Consider the following 22,650-nt stretch of genomic DNA (forward strand, 5'->3'; position numbering starts at 1 on the left):
GGACCCTCCCCCACGACCCTCCCCCACGACCCTCCCCCAGGACCCTCCCCTAGGACCCTCCCCCAGGACCCTCCCCTAGGACCCTCCCCGCACAGGACCCTCCCCCACGACCCTCCCCCAGGACCCTCCCCCAGGACCCTCCCCTAGGACCCTCCCCGCACAGGACCCTCCCCTAGGACCCTCCCCCACGACCCTCCCCCACGACCCTCCCCCTGGACCCTCCCCCAGGACCCTCCCCCAGGACCCTCCCCTAGGACCCTCCCCGCACAGGACCCTCCCCCACGACCCTCCCCCACGACCCTCCCCCACGACCCTCCCCCAGGACCCTCCCCCAGGACCCTCCCCCAGGACCCTCCCCTAGGACCCTCTCCCCCAGGCACCCCCACCCCACAGGAACCTCTTCCCCAGGACCCCCCCAGCACCCCCACACCAGGACCCCATCCCCAGGACCCTCTCCCCCAGGACCCTCCCCCCCAGGATCCCCCTAGGACCCTCTCCCCAAGATCCCCCCCCAGGACCCTCTCCCCCACGACCCTTCCCCCCCCCAAACCACCCCCCAGGTCCCTTCCCCGCCACAAACAATCCCCCAGGACCCTCCCCGCCTCCCCCCGCCCCCAGAAACCTCCTCTCCCAAACTGGGGGTGGTTCCTGGCCTGTACCACAGTCTGGGGAGGGGGGGGAGATGGGTGCTGGCCTGTACCACGATCTGGGGGGGGGGGGGGGGGGGCGGGTTGTTCCTGGCCTGTACCACAGTCTGGGGTGGGGGGGGGGGGGGTGGTTCTTGGCCTGTACCACAGTCTGGGGAGGGGGGGGAGATGGTTGCTGGCCTGTACCACAGTCTGGGGGGTGGGTGGGTGCTCAGGCTGCTCCTACCTGGCCTGGAGTTCCAGTGATCGCTGTTTTCCTGAGACCAGGAAGCAGAGCCGCCCCTCAGCATCACTCATCTCCTTGACCTGTAAAGCAATGGGAGTGAAGGTCAGGGTCAGTGTCGGGGATGCCAGACCCCAGCTGAAGAATTCTCTGAGCAAACAGTAACAACCTGCATGGATTCAGCGAGCAGCTTGACCCGAACTGTGAACCGTGAACCTCCCAGACTCAGCTTCGGGGAGCAGTAAAGGAGCATGTTGTTCAACTGAAATAAAACACAGAGCAATGAGATCTGGGGGGGTGAGGAGAGGGGGAGGCGGCTTGATCCCCCCCGGCTCGATCCCCCCCAACTCGATCCCCCCCAACTTGATCCCCCCCAACTCGATCCCCCCCAACTCGATCCCCCCCCAACTCGATCCCCCCCAACTCAATCCCCCCCAACTCAATCCCCCAACTCAATCCCCCCCAACTCAATCCCCCAACTCAATCCCCCCCAACTCAATCCCCCCCAACTCAATCCCCCAACTCAATCCCCCCCAACTCAATCCTCCCCAACTCGATCCCCCAACTCGATCCCCCCCAACTCGATCCCCCCCCAACTCAATCCCCCCCAACTCAATCCCCCCCAACTCAATCCCCCAACTCAATCCCCCAACTCAATCCCCCCCAACTCAATCCCCCAACTCAATCCCCCCCAACTCAATCCTCCAACTCAATCCCCCAACTCAATCCCCCCCAACTCAATCCCCCCCAACTCAATCCCCCCCAACTCAATCCTCCCCAACTCAATCCCCCAACTCAATCCTCCCCAACTCAATCCCCCAACTCAATCCCCCCCAACTCAATCCCCCCCAACTCAATCCTCCCCAACTCAATCCCCCAACTCAATCCCCCCCAACTCAATCCCCCCCAACTCAATCCCCCCCAACTCAATCCCCCCCAACTCAATCCCCCCCAACTCAATCCCCCCCAACTCAATCCCCCCCAACTCAATCCCCCCCAACTCAATCCCCCCCAACTCAATATCCCCCAACTCAATCCCCCAACTCAATCCCCCCCAACTCAATCCCCCCCAACTCAATCCCCCCCAACTCAATCCTCCCCAACTCAATCCCCCAACTCAATATCCCCCAACTCAATCCCCCAACTCAATCCCCCCCAACTCAATCCCCCCCAACTCAATCCTCCCCAACTCAATCCCCCAACTCAATCCCCCCCAACTCAATCCTCCCCAACTCAATCCCCCAACTCAATCCCCCAACTCAATCCCCCAACTCAATCCCCCAACTCAATCCCCCAACTCAATCCTCCCCACCTCGATCCCCCGGTTCGATCCCCCTGCTCGATCCCCCCCCCAAGTCGATACCCCCCAACTCGATCCCCTCAACTCGATCCCCCCAAACTTGATCCACCAGCTCGATCCCCCTGCTCAATCCCCCCCCAACTCGATCACTCCAACTCGATCCCCCTGCTCAATTCTCCCCCCCCCCCCCCAACTCGATCCCCCGGTTCGATCCCCCTGCTCGATCCCCCCAACTCGATCCCCCGGCTCAATCCTCCCCCAAATCGATCCTCCCCAACTCGATCCCCCCAACTCGATCCTCCCCCAACTCGATCCCCCCAGCTCGATCCCCCCAACTTGATCCCTCGGCTCGATCCTCCCCAACTCGATGCCCCAGCTTGATCTTTCCCCAACTCGATCCCCCCCGCCCAGCTTGATCCTGCCCCAACTCGATCCCCCCAACTTGATCCCCCCGGCTCGAACCCCCCCAGCTCGATCCCCAACCCCGCGAGCTTGATCCATCCCCCTCCAGGAGTGACGGGGAGATTCCCCCCCAAAGGGAGTGATAGGGAGAGTCCCCCCAGGGAGTGATAGGGAGAGTCACCCCAGGGAGTGATAGGGAGAGTCCCCCCAGGGAGTGATAGGGAGAGTCACCCCAGGGAGTGATGGGGAGAGTCCCCCAGGGAGTGATGGGGAGAATCCACCCACTGGGAGAATTTCCCCGCCCCCCGGGAGAGATGGGAAGATTCTACCCCCCCCCCCCAACCCCGGGGAGTGGTGGGGTGAGCCTCCACCCCCACCCCCAGGGAATGACGGGGAGAAACCCACCCCCAGGGAATGACGGGGAGAGTCCCCCTCCCCCCGGGAAGCAACGAGGAGAGACCCACCACCAGGGAATGACGGGGAGAGTCCCCCTCCCCCCGGGAAGTGACGGGGAGAGACCCACCCCCAGGGAATGACGAGGAGAGTGCCCCTCCCCCCGGGGAATGACGGGGAGAGTCCCCCTCCCCCCGGGGAATGATGGAGAGAGAATCCCCGCTCCGGGGAGTGACAGGAGGGGACCCCCGCAGGTATGTGTACGACTGCAGATACACAGGTCCAGCCTCTGACCTGCTCTTGTGGCCACAGTATTTATGTGGCTGGTCCAGTTAAGTTTCTGGTCAATGGTGACCCCCCAGGATATTGATGGTGGGGGATTCGGCGATGGTAATGCCGTTGAATGTCAAGGGGAGGTGGTTAGACTCTCTCTTGTTGGAGATGGTCATTGCCTGACACTTATCTGGTGCGAATGTTACTTGCCACTTATCAGCCCAACCCTGGATGTTGTCCAGGTCTTGCTGCATGCGGGCTCAGACTGCTTCATTATTTGAGGGGTTGTGAATGGAACTGAACACTGTGCAATCATCAGCGAACATCCCCATTTCTGACCTTATGATGGAGGGAAGGTCATTGATGAAGCAGCTAACGATGTTTGGGCCTAGGACACTGCCTTGAGGAACTCCTGCAGCAATGCCTGGGGCTGAGATGATTGGCCTCCAACAACCACTACCATCTTCCTTTGTGCTAGGTATGACTCCAGCCACTGGAGAGTTTTCCCCCTGATTCCCATTGACTTCAATTTTACGAGGACTCCTTGGTGTCACACTCGGTCAAATGCTGCCTTGATGTCAAGGGCAGTCACTCTCACCTCACCTCTGGAATTCAGCTCTTTTGTCCATGTTTGGACCAAGGCTGTAATGAGGTCTGGAGCCGAGTGGTCCTGGCGGAACCCAAACTGAGCATCGGTGAGCAGGTTATTGGTGAGAGAATGGGGTGGGGGGGGGAGGTTAGGGGGCGAAAAGGGGAGACTGAGGGAAAAGGGGAGAGGGGTTTGGTGGACAGGAATATTGGAGGAAGTGGGCAGAATAGATCGATCTATCAACATGAATCAGGTACGTAGAAAAGCCCAGACAGAAAGGGCACAGGTATCTACTGGAACAGAACGCCACTGATCACTCCAACATACTAGAAAGAGATGCCTCTCCTTCGCAGAGTTAGATCGGACGGACACTTTCAGGATGGGACCTTCCTTTATTAGCTCAGTCGAAGGGTCGACGATGTCTTCATCTCCACCCAGCATTTCATAAATGTCCCACATCTTCTCCTGCTTCTCCTGAGAGACATCAGATAGATAAAACAGTGTTACACAGAGAGAGGGAGACATAGATCAGTGTTACACAGAGAGTGATAGATAGATCAGTGTTACACAGAGAGAGTGACAGATAGATCAGTGTTACACAGGGAGTGATAGATAGATCAGTGATACACAGAGAGTGATAGATAGATCAGTGATACACAGAGAGTGAGAGATAGATCAGTGTTACACAGAGAGAGTGATAGATAGATCAGTGTTACACAGAGAGAGTGATAGATAGATCAGTGTTACACAGAGAGTGATAGATAGATCAGTGATACACAGAGAGTGATAGATAGATCAGTGATACACAGAGAGTGATAGATAGATCAGTGATACACAGAGAGTGATAGATAGATCAGTGTTACACAGAGAGAGGGAGACATAGATCAGTGTTACACAGAGAGTGATAGATAGATCAGTGTTACACAGAGAGTGATAGATAGATCAGTGTTACACAGAGAGTGATAGATAGATCAGTGATACACAGAGAGTGATAGATAGATCAGTGATACACAGAGAGTGATAGATAGATCAGTGTTACACAGAGAGTGATAGATAGATCAGTGTTACACAGAGAGTGATAGATAGATCAGTGTTACACAGAGAGTGATAGATAGATCAGTGATACACAGAGAGTGATAGATAGATCAGTGTTACACAGAGAGTGATAGATAGATCAGTGATACACAGAGAGTGATAGATAGATCAGTGTTACACAGAGAGTGATAGATAGATCAGTGATACACAGAGAGAGGGAGACATAGATCAGTGTTACACAGAGAGTGATAGATAGATCAGTGTTACACAGAGAGTGATAGATAGATCAGTGTTACACAGAGAGTGACAGATAGATCAGTGTTACACAGAGAGTGACAGATAGATCAGTGATACACAGAGCGAGGGAGACATAGATCAGTGTTACACAGAGAGTGATAGATAGATCAGTGTTACACAGAGAGTGATAGATAGATCAGTGTTACACAGAGAGAGTGATAGATAGATCAGTGTTACAGAGAGAGAGTGATAGATAGATCAGTGTTACACAGAGAGAGTGATAGATAGATCAGTGTTACACAGAGAGTGATAGATAGATCAGTGATACACAGAGAGTGATAGATAGATCAGTGTTACACAGAGAGTGATAGATAGATCAGTGTTACACAGAGAGTGATAGATAGATCAGTGTTACACAGAGAGTGATAGATAGATCAGTGTTACACAGAGAGTGATAGATAGATCAGTGTTACACAGAGAGTGATAGATAGATCAGTGTTACACAGAGAGTGATAGATAGATCAGTGTTACACAGAGAGTGATAGATAGATCAGTGTTACACAGAGAGTGATAGATAGATCAGTGTTACACAGAGAGTGATAGATAGATCAGTGTTACACAGAGAGAGTGATAGATAGATCAGTGTTACACAGAGAGTGATAGATTGATCAGTGTTACACAGAGAGTGATAGATAGATCAGTGTTACACAGAGAGAGTGATAGATAGATCAGTGTTAAACAGAGAGTGATAGATAGATCAGTGTTACACAGAGAGAGTGATAGATAGATCAGTGTTACACAGAGAGTGATAGATAGATCAGTGTTACACAGAGAGTGATAGATAGATCAGTGTTACACAGAGAGTGATAGATAGATCAGTGTTACACAGAGAGTGATAGATAGATCAGTGTTACACAGAGAGTGAGAGATAGATCAGTGATACACAGAGAGAGTGATAGATAGATCAGTGTTACACAGAGAGAGTGATAGATAGATCAGTGTTACACAGAGAGTGATAGATAGATCAGTGTTACACAGAGAGTGATAGATAGATCAGTGTTACACAGAGAGTGATAGATAGATCAGTGTTACACAGAGAGTGATAGATAGATCAGTGTTACACAGAGAGTGATAGATAGATCAGTGTTACACAGAGAGAGTGATAGATAGATCAGTGTTACACAGAGAGTGATAGATAGATCAGTGTTACACAGAGAGAGTGATAGATAGATCAGTGTTACACAGAGAGTGATAGATAGATCAGTGTTACACAGAGAGTGATAGATAGATCAGTGTTACACAGAGAGTGATAGATAGATCAGTGATACACAGAGAGAGTGATAGATAGATCAGTGTTACACAGAGAGAGTGATAGATAGATCAGTGTTACACAGAGAGTGATAGATAGATCAGTGTTACACAGAGAGTGATAGATAGATCAGTGTTACACAGACAGAGTGATAGATAGATCAGTGTCACACAGAGAGAGTGATAGATAGATCAGTGTTACACAGAGAGTGATAGATAGATCAGTGTCACACAGAGAGAGTGATCGATAGATCAGTGTTACACAGAGAGTGAGAGATAGATCAGTGTTACACAGAGAGAGTGATAGATAGATCAGTGTTACACAGAGAGAGTGATAGATAGATCAGTGTTACACAGAGAGTGATAGATAGATCAGTGTCACACAGAGAGAGTGATAGATAGATCAGTGTTACACAGAGAGTGAGAGATAGATCAGTGTTACACAGAGAGAGTGATAGATAGATCAGTGTTACACAGGGAGTGATAGATAGATCAGTGTTACACAGAGAGAGTGATAGATAGATCAGTGATACACAGGGAGTGATAGATCGATCAGTGTTACACAGAGAGAGTGATAGATAGATCAGTGATACACAGGGAGTGATAGATAGATCAGTGATACACAGAGAGAGTGATAGATAGATCAGTGTTACACAGAGAGAGTGAGAGATAGATCAGTGTTACACAGAGAGAGTGATAGATAGATCAGTGATACACAGAGAGTGAGAGATAGATCAGTGTTACACAGGGAGTGATAGATAGATCAGTGTTACACAGAGAGAGTGAAAGACAGATCAGTGATACACAGAGAGTGATAGATAGATCAGTGTTACACAGGGAGTGATAGATAGATCAGTGTTACACAGAGAGAGTGATAGATAGATCAGTGATACACAGAGAGTGACAGATAGATCAGTGTGACACAGAGAGAGTGATAGATAGATCAGTGTTACACAGGGAGTGATAGATAGATCAGTGATACAGAGAGAGTGATAGATAGATCAGTGTTACACAGAGAGAGTGATAGATAGATCAGTGTTACACAGAGAGTGATGGTTAGATCAGTGATACACAGAGAGAGTGATAGATAGATCAGTGTAACACAGAGAGTGATCGATAGATCAGTGTTACACAGAGAGAGTGATAGATAGATCAGTGTTACACAGAGAGAGTGATAGATAGATCAGTGTTACACGGAGAGAGTGATAGATAGATCAGTGTTACACAGAGAGAGTGACAGATAGAACAGTGTTACACAGAGAGAGTGATAGATAGATCAGTGTTACACAGAGAGAGTGATAGATAGATCAGTGTTACACAGAGAGAGTGATAGATAGATCAGTGTTACACAGAGAGAGTGACAGATAGATCAGTGTTACACAGAGAGAGTGATAGATAGATCAGTGTTACAGAGAGAGAGTGATAGATAGATCAGTGTTACACAGAGAGTGATGGATCGATCAGTGTTACACAGAGAGAGTGATAGATAGATCAGTGATACACAGAGAGTGATAGATAGATCAATGTTACACAGAGAGAGTGATAGATAGATCAGTGATACACAGAGAGTGATAGATGGATCAGTGTTACACAGAGAGTGATAGACAGATCAGTGATACAGAGAGAGTGACAGATAGATCAGTGATACACAGAGAGTGATAGATAGATCAGTGTCACACAGGGAGTGATAGATAGATCAGTGATACAGAGAGAGTGATAGATAGATCAGTGAAACACAGAGAGAGTGATAGATAGATCAGTGATACACAGAGAGAGTGATAGATAGATCAGTGATACACAGAGAGTGAGAGATAGATCAGTGTTACACAGAGAGTGATAGATAGAACAGTGTTACACAGGGAGTGATAGATAGATCAGTGATACACAGAGAGTGATAGATAGATCAGTGTTACACAGGGAGTGATAGATAGATCAGTGTTACACAGAGAGAGTGATCGATAGATCAGTGATACAGAGAGAGTGATAGATAGATCAGTGATACACAGAGAGTGATAGATAGATCAGTGTTACACAGAGAGAGTGATAGATAGATCAGTGATACACAGAGAGTGATAGATAGATCAGTGTTACACAGAGAGAGTGATAGATAGATCAGTGATACACAGAGAGTGATGGATAGATCAGTGTTACACAGGGAGTGATAGATAGATCAGTGTTGCACAGAGAGTGATAGATAGATCAGTGTTACACAGAGAGAGTGATAGATAGATCAGTGATACACAGAGAGTGACAGATAGATCAGTGTTACACAGAGAGTGATAGATAGATCAGTGTTACACAGGGAGTGATAGATAGATCAGTGTTACACAGGGAGTGATAGATAGATCAGTGATACAAAGAGAGAGTGATAGATAGATCAGTGATACACAGAGAGTGATAGATAGATCAGTGTTACACAGAGAGAGTGATAGATAGATCAGTGATACAGAGAGAGTGATAGATAGATCAGTGATACACAGAGAGAGTGATAGATAGATCAGTGTTACACAGAGAGTGATAGATAGATCAGTGTTACACAGAGAGAGTGATAGATAGATCTGTGATACAGAGAGAGTGATAGATAGATCAGTGATACACAGAGAGTGATAGATAGATCAGTGTTACACAGAGAGAGTGATAGATAGATCAGTGATACACAGAGAGTGATAGATAGATCAGTGTTACACAGAGAGAGTGATAGATAGATCAGTGATACACAGAGAGTGATAGATAGATCAGTGATACAGAGAGAGTGATAGATAGATCAGTGATACAGAGAGAGTGATCGATAGATCAGTGATACACAGAGAGTGATAGATAGATCAGTGATACACAGAGAGTGATAGATAGATCAGTGTTACACAGAGAGAGTGATAGATAGATCAGTGTTACACAGAGAGAGTGATAGATAGATCAGTGATACACAGAGAGTGACAGATAGATCAGTGATACACAGAGAGAGTGATAGATAGATCAGTGATACACAGAGAGTGATAGATAGATCAGTGATACAGAGAGAGTGATAGATAGATCAGTGATACACAGAGAGTGATAGACAGATCAGTGATACACAGAGAGTGATTGATAGATCAGTGATACAGAGAGAGTGATAGATAGATCAGTGATACACAGAGAGTGATAGATAGATCAGTGATACAGAGAGAGTGATAAATAGATCAGTGATACACAGAGAGAATGATATATCGATCAGTGTTACACAGAGAGAGTGACAGATAGATCAGTGTTACACAGAGTGATAGATAGATCAGTGTTACACTGAGAGAGTGATAGATAGATCAGTGTTACACAGAGAGAGTGATAGATAGATCAGTGTTACACAGAGAGAGTGATAGGTAGATCAGTGTTACACAGAGAGAGTGATAGATAGATCAGTGTTACACAGGGAGTGATAGATAGATCAGTGTTACACAGAGAGAGTGATAGATAGATCAGTGTTACACAGAGAGAGTGATAGATAGATCAGTGTTACACAGAGAGAGTGATGGATAGATCAGTGTTACACAGAGAGAGTGATAGATCGATCAGTGATACACAGAGAGTGATAGATAGATCAGTGATACACAGAGAGTGATAGATAGATCAGTGTTACACAGAGATTGTTATAGATAGATCAGTGTTACACAGAGAGTGATAGATAGATCAGTGTTACACAGAGAGAGTGATAGATAGATCAGTGTTACACAGAGAGAGTGATAGATAGATCAGTGTTACACAGGGAGTGATAGATAGATCAGTGTTACACAGGGAGTGATAGATAGATCAGTGTTACACAGAGAGAGTGATAGATAGATCAGTGATACACAGAGAGTGATAGATAGATCAGTGATACAGAGAGAGTGACAGATAGATCAGTGATACACAGAGAGTGATGGATAGATCAGTGATACACAGAGAGTGATAGATAGATCAGTGATACAGAGAGAGTGATAGATAGATCAGTGATACACAGGGAGAGTGATAGATAGATCAGTGTTACACAGGGAGTGATAGATAGATCAGTGTTACACAGAGAGAGTGATAGATAGATCAGTGATACACAGGGAGTGATAGATAGATCAGTGTTACACAGAGAGAGTGATAGATAGATCAGTGTTACACAGAGAGAGTGATAGATAGATCAGTGACACACAGGGAGTGATAGATAGATCAGTGATACACAGAGAGTGATAGATAGATCAGTGATACAGAGAGAGTGATGGATAGATCAGTGATACACAGAGAGTGATAGATAGATCAGTGATACACAGAGAGTGATAGATAGATCAGTGATACAGAGAGAGTGATAGATAGATCAGTGATACACAGGGAGTGACAGATAGATCAGTGTTACACAGAGAGAGTGATAGATAGATCAGTGTTACACAGAGAGAGTGATAGATAGATCAGTGTTACACAGGGAGTGATAGATAGATCAGTGATACACAGAGAGAGTGATAGATAGATCAGTGATACACAGAGAGAGTGATCGATAGATCAGTGTTACACAGAGAGTGATAGATAGATCAGTGTTACACAGAGAGAGTGATAGATAGATCAGTGATACAGAGAGAGTGATAGATAGATCAGTGATACACAGAGAGTGATAGATAGATCAGTGTTACACAGAGAGAGTGACAGATAGATCAGTGATACACAGAGAGTGATAGATAGATCAGTGATACAGAGAGAGTGATAGATAGATCAGTGATACAAAGAGAGTGATAGATAGATCAGTGATACAGAGAGAGTGACAGATAGATCAGTGAGACACAGAGAGTGATGGATAGATCAGTGATACACAGAGAGTGACAGATAGATCAGTGATACACAGAGAGTGATCGATAGATCAGTGATACAGAGAGAGTGATGGATAGATCAGTGATACACAGAGAGTGAGAGATAGATCAGTGATACACAGAGAGTGATAGATAGATCAGTGTTACACAGAGAGAGTGACAGATAGATCAGTGTTACACAGAGAGAGTGATAGATAGATCAGTGTTACAGAGAGAGAGTGATAGATAGATCAGTGTTACACAGAGAGTGATGGATCGATCAGTGTTACACAGAGAGAGTGATAGATAGATCAGTGATACACAGAGAGTGATAGATAGATCAATGTTACACAGAGAGAGTGATAGATAGATCAGTGATACACAGAGAGTGATAGATAGATCAGTGTTACACAGAGAGTGATAGACAGATCAGTGATACAGAGAGAGTGACAGATAGATCAGTGATACACAGAGAGTGATAGATAGATCAGTGTCACACAGGGAGTGATAGATAGATCAGTGATACAGAGAGAGTGATAGATAGATCAGTGAAACACAGAGAGAGTGATAGATAGATCAGTGATACACAGAGAGAGTGATAGATAGATCAGTGATACACAGAGAGTGAGAGATAGATCAGTGTTACACAGAGAGTGATAGATAGAACAGTGTTACACAGGGAGTGATAGATAGATCAGTGATACACAGAGAGTGATAGATAGATCAGTGTTACACAGGGAGTGATAGATAGATCAGTGTTACACAGAGAGAGTGATAGATAGATCAGTGATACAGAGAGAGTGATAGATAGATCAGTGATACACAGAGAGTGATAGATAGATCAGTGTTACACAGAGAGAGTGATAGATAGATCAGTGATACACAGAGAGTGATAGATAGATCAGTGTTACACAGAGAGAGTGATAGATAGATCAGTGATACACAGAGAGTGATGGATAGATCAGTGTTACACAGGGAGTGATAGATAGATCAGTGTTGCACAGAGAGTGATAGATAGATCAGTGTTACACAGAGAGAGTGATAGATAGATCAGTGATACACAGAGAGTGACAGATAGATCAGTGTTACACAGAGAGTGATAGATAGATCAGTGTTACACAGGGAGTGATAGATAGATCAGTGTTACACAGGGAGTGATAGATAGATCAGTGATACAAAGAGAGAGTGATAGATAGATCAGTGATACACAGAGAGTGATAGATAGATCAGTGTTACACAGAGAGAGTGATAGATAGATCAGTGATACAGAGAGAGTGATAGATAGATCAGTGATACACAGAGAGAGTGATAGATAGATCAGTGTTACACAGAGAGTGATAGATAGATCAGTGTTACACAGAGAGAGTGATAGATAGATCTGTGATACAGAGAGAGTGATAGATAGATCAGTGATACACAGAGAGTGATAGATAGATCAGTGTTACACGGAGAGAGTGATAGATAGATCAGTGTTACACAGAGAGTGATAGATAGATCAGTGTTACACAGAGAGAGTGATAGATAGATCAGTGATACACAGAGAGTGATAGATAGATCAGTGTTACACAGAGAGAGTGATAGATAGATCAGTGATACACAGAGAGTGATAGATAGATCAGTGATACAGAGAGAGTGATAGATAGATCAGTGATACAGAGAGAGTGATAGATAGATCAGTGATACACAGAGAGTGATAGATAGATCAGTGATACACAGAGAGTGATAGATAGATCAGTGTTACACAGAGAGAGTGATAGATAGATCAGTGTTACACAGAGAGAGTGATAGATAGATCAGTGATACACAGAGAGTGACAGATAGATCAGTGATACACAGAGAGAGTGATAGATAGATCAGTGATACACAGAGAGTGATAGATAGATCAGTGATACAGAGAGAGTGATAGATAGATCAGTGATACACAGAGAGTGATAGACAGATCAGTGATACACAGAGAGTGATTGATAGATCAGTGATACAGAGAGAGTGATAGATAGATCAGTGATACACAGAGAGTGATAGATAGATCAGTGATACAGAGAGAGTGATAAATAGATCAGTGATACACAGAGAGAATGATATATCGATCAGTGTTACACAGAGAGAGTGACAGATAGATCAGTGTTACACAGAGTGATAGATAGATCAGTGTTACACTGAGAGAGTGATAGATAGATCAGTGTTACACAGAGAGAGTGATAGATAGATCAGTGTTACACAGAGAGAGTGATAGGTAGATCAGTGTTACACAGAGAGAGTGATAGATAGATCAGTGTTACACAGGGAGTGATAGATAGATCAGTGTTACACAGAGAGAGTGATAGATAGATCAGTGTTACACAGAGAGAGTGATAGATAGATCAGTGTTACACAGAGAGAGTGATGGATAGATCAGTGTTACACAGAGAGAGTGATAGATCGATCAGTGATACACAGAGAGTGATAGATAGATCAGTGATACACAGAGAGTGATAGATAGATCAGTGTTACACAGAGATTGTTATAGATAGATCAGTGTTACACAGAGAGTGATAGATAGATCAGTGTTACACAGAGAGAGTGATAGATAGATCAGTGTTACACAGAGAGAGTGATAGATAGATCAGTGTTACACAGGGAGTGATAGATAGATCAGTGTTACACAGGGAGTGATAGATAGATCAGTGTTACACAGAGAGAGTGATAGATAGATCAGTGATACACAGAGAGTGATAGATAGATCAGTGATACAGAGAGAGTGACAGATAGATCAGTGATACACAGAGAGTGATGGATAGATCAGTGATACACAGAGAGTGATAGATAGATCAGTGATACAGAGAGAGTGATAGATAGATCAGTGATACACAGGGAGAGTGATAGATAGATCAGTGTTACACAGGGAGTGATAGATAGATCAGTGTTACACAGAGAGAGTGATAGATAGATCAGTGATACACAGGGAGTGATAGATAGATCAGTGTTACACAGAGAGAGTGATAGATAGATCAGTGTTACACAGAGAGAGTGATAGATAGATCAGTGATACACAGGGAGTGATAGATAGATCAGTGATACACAGAGAGTGATAGATAGATCAGTGATACAGAGAGAGTGATGGATAGATCAGTGATACACAGAGAGTGATAGATAGATCAGTGATACACAGAGAGTGATAGATAGATCAGTGATACAGAGAGAGTGATAGATAGATCAGTGATACACAGGGAGTGACAGATAGATCAGTGTTACACAGAGAGAGTGATAGATAGATCAGTGTTACACAGAGAGAGTGATAGATAGATCAGTGTTACACAGGGAGTGATAGATAGATCAGTGACACACAGAGAGAGTGATAGATAGATCAGTGATACACAGAGAGAGTGATCGATAGATCAGTGTTACACAGAGAGTGATAGATAGATCAGTGTTACACAGAGAGAGTGATAGATAGATCAGTGATACAGAGAGAGTGATAGATAGATCAGTGATACACAGAGAGTGATAGATAGATCAGTGTTACACAGAGAGAGTGACAGATAGATCAGTGATACACAGAGAGTGATAGATAGATCAGTGATACAGAGAGAGTGATAGATAGATCAGTGATACAAAGAGAGTGATAGATAGATCAGTGATACAGAGAGAGTGACAGATAGATCAGTGAGACACAGAGAGTGATGGATAGATCAGTGATACACAGAGAGTGATAGATAGATCAGTGATACACAGAGAGTGATCGATAGATCAGTGATACAGAGAGAGTGATGGATAGATCAGTGATACACAGAGAGTGAGAGATAGATCAGTGATACACAGAGAGTGATAGATAGATCAGTGATACAGAGAGAGTGATAGATAGATCAGTGATACACAGGGAGTGACAGATAGATCAGTGTTACACAGAGAGAGTGATAGATAGATCAGTGTTACACAGAGAGAGTGATAGATAGATCAGTGTTACACAGGGAGTGATAGATAGATCAGTGATACCACGAGAGAGTGATAGATAGATCAGTGATACACAGAGAGAGTGATCGATAGATCAGTGTTACACAGAGAGTGATAGATAGATCAGTGTTACACAGAGAGAGTGATAGATAGATCAGTGATACAGAGAGAGTGATAGATAGATCAGTGATACACAGAGAGTGATAGATAGATCAGTGTTACACAGAGAGTGATGGATCGATCAGTGTTACACAGAGAGAGTGATAGATAGATCAGTGATACACAGAGAGTGATAGATAGATCAATGTTACACAGAGAGAGTGATAGATAGATCAGTGATACACAGAGAGTGATAGATAGATCAGTGTTACACAGAGAGTGATAGACAGATCAGTGATACAGAGAGAGTGACAGATAGATCAGTGATACACAGAGAGTGATAGATAGATCAGTGTCACACAGGGAGTGATAGATAGATCAGTGATACAGAGAGAGTGATAGATAGATCAGTGAAACACAGAGAGAGTGATAGATAGATCAGTGATACACAGAGAGAGTGATAGATAGATCAGTGATACACAGAGAGTGAGAGATAGATCAGTGTTACACAGAGAGTGATAGATAGAACAGTGTTACACAGGGAGTGATAGATAGATCAGTGATACACAGAGAGTGATAGATAGATCAGTGTTACACAGGGAGTGATAGATAGATCAGTGTTACACAGAGAGAGTGATAGATAGATCAGTGATACAGAGAGAGTGATAGATAGATCAGTGATACACAGAGAGTGATAGATAGATCAGTGTTACACAGAGAGAGTGATAGATAGATCAGTGATACACAGAGAGTGATAGATAGATCAGTGTTACACAGAGAGAGTGATAGATAGATCAGTGATACACAGAGAGTGATGGATAGATCAGTGTTACACAGGGAGTGATAGATAGATCAGTGTTGCACAGAGAGTGATAGATAGATCAGTGTTACACAGAGAGAGTGATAGATAGATCAGTGATACACAGAGAGTGACAGATAGATCAGTGTTACACAGAGAGTGATAGATAGATCAGTGTTACACAGGGAGTGATAGATAGATCAGTGTTACACAGGGAGTGATAGATAGATCAGTGATACAAAGAGAGAGTGATAGATAGATCAGTGATACACAGAGAGTGATAGATAGATCAGTGTTACACAGAGAGAGTGATAGATAGATCAGTGATACAGAGAGAGTGATAGATAGATCAGTGATACACAGAGAGAGTGATAGATAGATCAGTGTTACACAGAGAGTGATAGATAGATCAGTGTTACACAGAGAGAGTGATAGATAGATCTGTGATACAGAGAGAGTGATAGATAGATCAGTGATACACAGAGAGTGATAGATAGATCAGTGTTACACGGAGAGAGTGATAGATAGATCAGTGTTACACAGAGAGTGATAGATAGATCAGTGTTACACAGAGAGAGTGATAGATAGATCAGTGATACACAGAGAGTGATAGATAGATCAGTGTTACACAGAGAGAGTGATAGATAGATCAGTGATACACAGAGAGTGATAGATAGATCAGTGATACAGAGAGAGTGATAGATAGATCAGTGATACAGAGAGAGTGATAGATAGATCAGTGATACACAGAGAGTGATAGATAGATCAGTGATACACAGAGAGTGATAGATAGATCAGTGTTACACAGAGAGAGTGATAGATAGATCAGTGTTACACAGAGAGAGTGATAGATAGATCAGTGATACACAGAGAGTGACAGATAGATCAGTGATACACAGAGAGAGTGATAGATAGATCAGTGATACACAGAGAGTGATAGATAGATCAGTGATACAGAGAGAGTGATAGATAGATCAGTGATACACAGAGAGTGATAGACAGATCAGTGATACACAGAGAGTGATTGATAGATCAGTGATACAGAGAGAGTGATAGATAGATCAGTGATACACAGAGAGTGATAGATAGATCAGTGATACAGAGAGAGTGATAAATAGATCAGTGATACACAGAGAGAATGATATATCGATCAGTGTTACACAGAGAGAGTGACAGATAGATCAGTGTTACACAGAGTGATAGATAGATCAGTGTTACACTGAGAGAGTGATAGATAGATCAGTGTTACACAGAGAGAGTGATAGATAGATCAGTGTTACACAGAGAGAGTGATAGGTAGATCAGTGTTACACAGAGAGAGTGATAGATAGATCAGTGTTACACAGGGAGTGATAGATAGATCAGTGTTACACAGAGAGAGTGATAGATAGATCAGTGTTACACAGAGAGAGTGATAGATAGATCAGTGTTACACAGAGAGAGTGATGGATAGATCAGTGTTACACAGAGAGAGTGATAGATCGATCAGTGATACACAGAGAGTGATAGATAGATCAGTGATACACAGAGAGTGATAGATAGATCAGTGTTACACAGAGATTGTTATAGATAGATCAGTGTTACACAGAGAGTGATAGATAGATCAGTGTTACACAGAGAGAGTGATAGATAGATCAGTGTTACACAGAGAGAGTGATAGATAGATCAGTGTTACACAGGGAGTGATAGATAGATCAGTGTTACACAGGGAGTGATAGATAGATCAGTGTTACACAGAGAGAGTGATAGATAGATCAGTGATACACAGAGAGTGATAGATAGATCAGTGATACAGAGAGAGTGACAGATAGATCAGTGATACACAGAGAGTGATGGATAGATCAGTGATACACAGAGAGTGATAGATAGATCAGTGATACAGAGAGAGTGATAGATAGATCAGTGATACACAGGGAGAGTGATAGATAGATCAGTGTTACACAGGGAGTGATAGATAGATCAGTGTTACACAGAGAGAGTGATAGATAGATCAGTGATACACAGGGAGTGATAGATAGATCAGTGTTACACAGAGAGAGTGATAGATAGATCAGTGTTACACAGAGAGAGTGATAGATAGATCAGTGATACACAGGGAGTGATAGATAGATCAGTGATACACAGAGAGTGATAGATAGATCAGTGATACAGAGAGAGTGATGGATAGATCAGTGATACACAGAGAGTGATAGATAGATCAGTGATACACAGAGAGTGATAGATAGATCAGTGATACAGAGAGTGATAGATAGATCAGTGTTACACAGAGAGAGTGATAGATAGATCAGTGATACACAGGGAGTGACAGATAGATCAGTGTTACACAGAGAGAGTGATAGATAGATCAGTGATACACAGGGAGTGACAGATAGATCAGTGTTACACAGAGAGAGTGATAGATAGATCAGTGATACACAGGGAGTGACAGATAGATCAGTGTTACACAGAGAGAGTGATAGATAGATCAGTGTTACACAGAGAGAGTGATAGATAGATCAGTGTTACACAGGGAGTGATAGATAGATCAGTGATACACAGAGAGAGTGATAGATAGATCAGTGATACACAGAGAGAGTGATCGATAGATCAGTGTTACACAGAGAGTGATAGATAGATCAGTGTTACACAGAGAGAGTGATAGATAGATCAGTGATACAGAGAGAGTGATAGATAGATCAGTGATACACAGAGAGTGATAGATAGATCAGTGTTACACAGAGAGAGTGACAGATAGATCAGTGATACACAGAGAGTGATAGATAGATCAGTGATACAGAGAGAGTGATAGATAGATCAGTGATACAAAGAGAGTGATAGATAGATCAGTGATACAGAGAGAGTGACAGATAGATCAGTGAGACACAGAGAGTGATGGATAGATCAGTGATACACAGAGAGTGATAGATAGATCAGTGATACACAGAGAGTGATCGATAGATCAGTGATACAGAGAGAGTGATGGATAGATCAGTGATACACAGAGAGTGAGAGATAGATCAGTGATACACAGAGAGTGATAGATAGATCAGTGATACAGAGAGAGTGATAGATAGATCAGTGATACACAGGGAGTGACAGATAGATCAGTGTTACACAGAGAGAGTGATAGATAGATCAGTGTTACACAGAGAGAGTGATAGATAGATCAGTGTTACACAGGGAGTGATAGATAGATCAGTGATACCACGAGAGAGTGATAGATAGATCAGTGATACACAGAGAGAGTGATCGATAGATCAGTGTTACACAGAGAGTGATAGATAGATCAGTGTTACACAGAGAGAGTGATAGATAGATCAGTGATACAGAGAGAGTGATAGATAGATCAGTGATACACAGAGAGTGATAGATAGATCAGTGTTACACAGAGAGAGTGACAGATAGATCAGTGATACACAGAGAGTGATAGATAGATCAGTGATACAGAGAGAGTGATAGATAGATCAGTGATACAAAGAGAGTGATAGATAGATCAGTGATACAGAGAGAGTGACAGATAGATCAGTGAGACACAGAGAGTGATGGATAGATCAGTGATACACAGAGAGTGATAGATAGATCAGTGATACAGAGAGAGTGATAGATAGATCAGTGATACACAGGGAGAGTGATAGATAGATCAGTGTTACACAGGGAGTGATAGATAGATCAGTGTTACACAGAGAGAGTGATAGATAGATCAGTGATACACAGGGAGTGATAGATAGATCAGTGTTACACAGAGAGAGTGATAGATAGAACAGTGTTACACAGAGAGAGTGATAGATAGATCAGTGATACACAGGTAGTGATAGATAGATCAGTGTTACACAGAGAGAGTGATAGATAGATCAGTGATACACAGGGAGTGATAGATAGATCAGTGATACACAGAGAGAGTGATAGATAGATCAGTGTTACACAGGGAGTGATAGATAGATCAGTGTTACACAGAGAGAGTGATAGATCGATCAGTGATACACAGGGAGTGATAGATAGATCAGTGTTACACAGAGAGAGTGATAGATAGATCAGTGTTACACAGAGAGAGTGATAGATAGATCAGTGATACACAGGGAGTGATAGATAGATCAGTGTTACACAGAGAGATTGATAGATAGATCAGTGTTACACAGAGAGAGTGAGAGATAGATCAGTGTTACACAGAGAGAGTGATAGATAGATCAGTGATACACAGAGAGTGATAGATAGATCAGTGTTACACAGGGAGTGATAGATAGATCAGTGTTACACAGAGAGAGTGATAGACAGATCAGTGATACACAGAGAGTGATAGATAGATCAGTGTTACACAGGGAGTGACAGATAGATCAGTGATACACAGAGAGTGATAGATAGATCAGTGTTACACAGAGAGTGATAGATAGATCAGTGTTACACAGAGAGAGTGATAGATCAGTATTACACAGAGAGAGTGATAGATAGATCAGTGATACACAGAGAGTGATAGATAGATCAGTGACACACAGAGAGGGATAGATAGATCAGTGTTACACAGAGAGAGTGATAGATAGATCAGTGATACACAGAGAGTGACAGATGGATCAGTGTTACACAGAGAGAGTGATAGATAGATCAGTGTTACACAGGGAGTGATAGATAGATCAGTGATACAGAGAGAGTGATAGATAGATCAGTGTTACACAGAGAGAGTGATAGATAGATCAGTGTTACACAGAGAGTGATAGATAGATTAGTGATACACAGAGAGAGTGAGAGATAGATCAGTGTAACACAGAGAGTGATCGATAGATCAGTGTTACACAGAGAGAGTGATAGATAGATCAGTGTTACACAGAGAGAGTGATAGATAGATCAGTGTTACACGGAGAGAGTGATAGATAGATCAGTGTTACACAGAGAGAGTGACAGATAGATCAGTGTTGCACAGAGAGAGTGACAGATAGATCAGTGTTACACAGAGAGAGTGATAGACAGATCAGTGTTACACAGAGAGAGTGATAGATTGATCAGTGTTACACAGAGAGGGATAGATAGATCAGTGTTACACAGGGAGTGATAGATAGATCAGTGTTACAGAGAGAGAGTGATAGATAGATCAGTGTTACACAGAGAGAGTGATAGATAGATCAGTGTTACACAGAGAGTGATGGATAGATCAGTGTTACGCAGAGAGAGTGATAGATAGATCAGTGATACACAGAGAGTGATAGATAGATCAGTGTTACACAGAGAGAGATAGATAGATCAGTGTTACACAGAGAGAGTGATAGATAGATCAGTGTTACACAGAGAGTGATAGATAGATCAGTGTTGCACAGAGAGAGTGATAGATAGATCAGTGTTACACAGAGAGAGTTATAGATAGATCAGTGTTACACAGGGAGTGATAGATAGATCAGTGTTACACAGGGAGTGATAGATAGATCAGTGTTACACAGAGAGAGTGATAGATAGATCAGTGTTACACAGGGAGTGATAGATAGATCAGTGATACAGAGAGAGTGAGAGATAGATCAGTGATACACAGAGAGTGATAGAGAGATCAATGTTACACAGAGAGAGTGACAGATAGATCAGTGATACACAGAGAGTGATAGATAGATCAGTGTTACACAGAGAGTGATAGATAGATCAGTGATACAGAGAGAGTGATAGATAGATCAGTGATACACAGAGAGTGATAGATAGATCAGTGTCACACAGGGAGTGATAGATAGATCAGTGATACAGAGAGAGTGATAGATAGATCAGTGAAACACAGAGAGAGTGATAGACAGATCAGTGATACAAAGAGAGAGTGATAGATAGATCAGTGATACACAGAGAGTGATAGATAGATCAGTGTGACACAGAGAGTGATGGATAGATCAGTGATACAGAGAGAGTGATAGATAGATCAGTGATACACAGAGAGTGATAGATAGATCAGTGATACACAGAGAGTGATAGATAGATCAGTGTTACACAGGGAGTGATAGATAGATCAGTGTTACACAGAGAGAGTGATAGACAGATCAGTGATACACAGAGAGTGATAGATAGATCAGTGTTACACAGGGAGTGACAGATAGATCAGTGATACACAGAGAGTGATAGATAGATCAGTGTTACACAGAGAGTGATAGATAGATCAGTGTTACACAGAGAGAGTGATAGATCAGTATTACACAGAGAGAGTGATAGATAGATCAGTGATACACAGACAGTGATAGATAGATCAGTGTCACACAGAGAGGGATAGATAGATCAGTGTTACACAGAGAGAGTGATAGATAGATCAGTGATACACAGAGAGTGACAGATGGATCAGTGTTACACAGAGAGAGTGATAGATAGATCAGTGTTACACAGGGAGTGATAGATAGATCAGTGATACAGAGAGAGTGATAGATAGATCAGTGTTACACAGAGAGAGTGATAGATAGATCAGTGTTACACAGAGAGTGATAGATAGATTAGTGATACACAGAGAGAGTGAGAGATAGATCAGTGTAACACAGAGAGTGATCGATAGATCAGTGTTACACAGAGAGAGTGATAGATAGATCAGTGTTACACAGAGAGAGTGATAGATAGATCAGTGTTACACGGAGAGAGTGATAGATAGATCAGTGTTACACAGAGAGAGTGACAGATAGATCAGTGTTGCACAGAGAGAGTGACAGATAGATCAGTG

General features: G+C 43.5%; 1 protein-coding gene across 1 annotated transcript in view; it reads right to left on the reverse strand.

Annotated features, from left to right (window-relative positions):
- Positions 1–22,650, reverse strand: part of LOC137344317 (FYVE, RhoGEF and PH domain-containing protein 2-like) — a 590,021-nt gene that overhangs the window by 102,707 nt on the left and 464,664 nt on the right. The window contains exons 9-11 of the mRNA XM_068007178.1: positions 4,155–4,301; positions 1,040–1,132; positions 874–953 (exon numbers count right to left, since the gene is read on the reverse strand). Of these exons, the coding sequence (XP_067863279.1) occupies positions 874–953; positions 1,040–1,132; positions 4,155–4,301 (320 nt within the window). The remainder of the gene's footprint in view (positions 1–873; positions 954–1,039; positions 1,133–4,154; positions 4,302–22,650) is intronic.

This window comes from Heptranchias perlo, chromosome 27, assembly GCF_035084215.1.
Source record: "Heptranchias perlo isolate sHepPer1 chromosome 27, sHepPer1.hap1, whole genome shotgun sequence".
Classification (NCBI taxonomy): Eukaryota; Metazoa; Chordata; class Chondrichthyes; order Hexanchiformes; family Hexanchidae; genus Heptranchias; species Heptranchias perlo.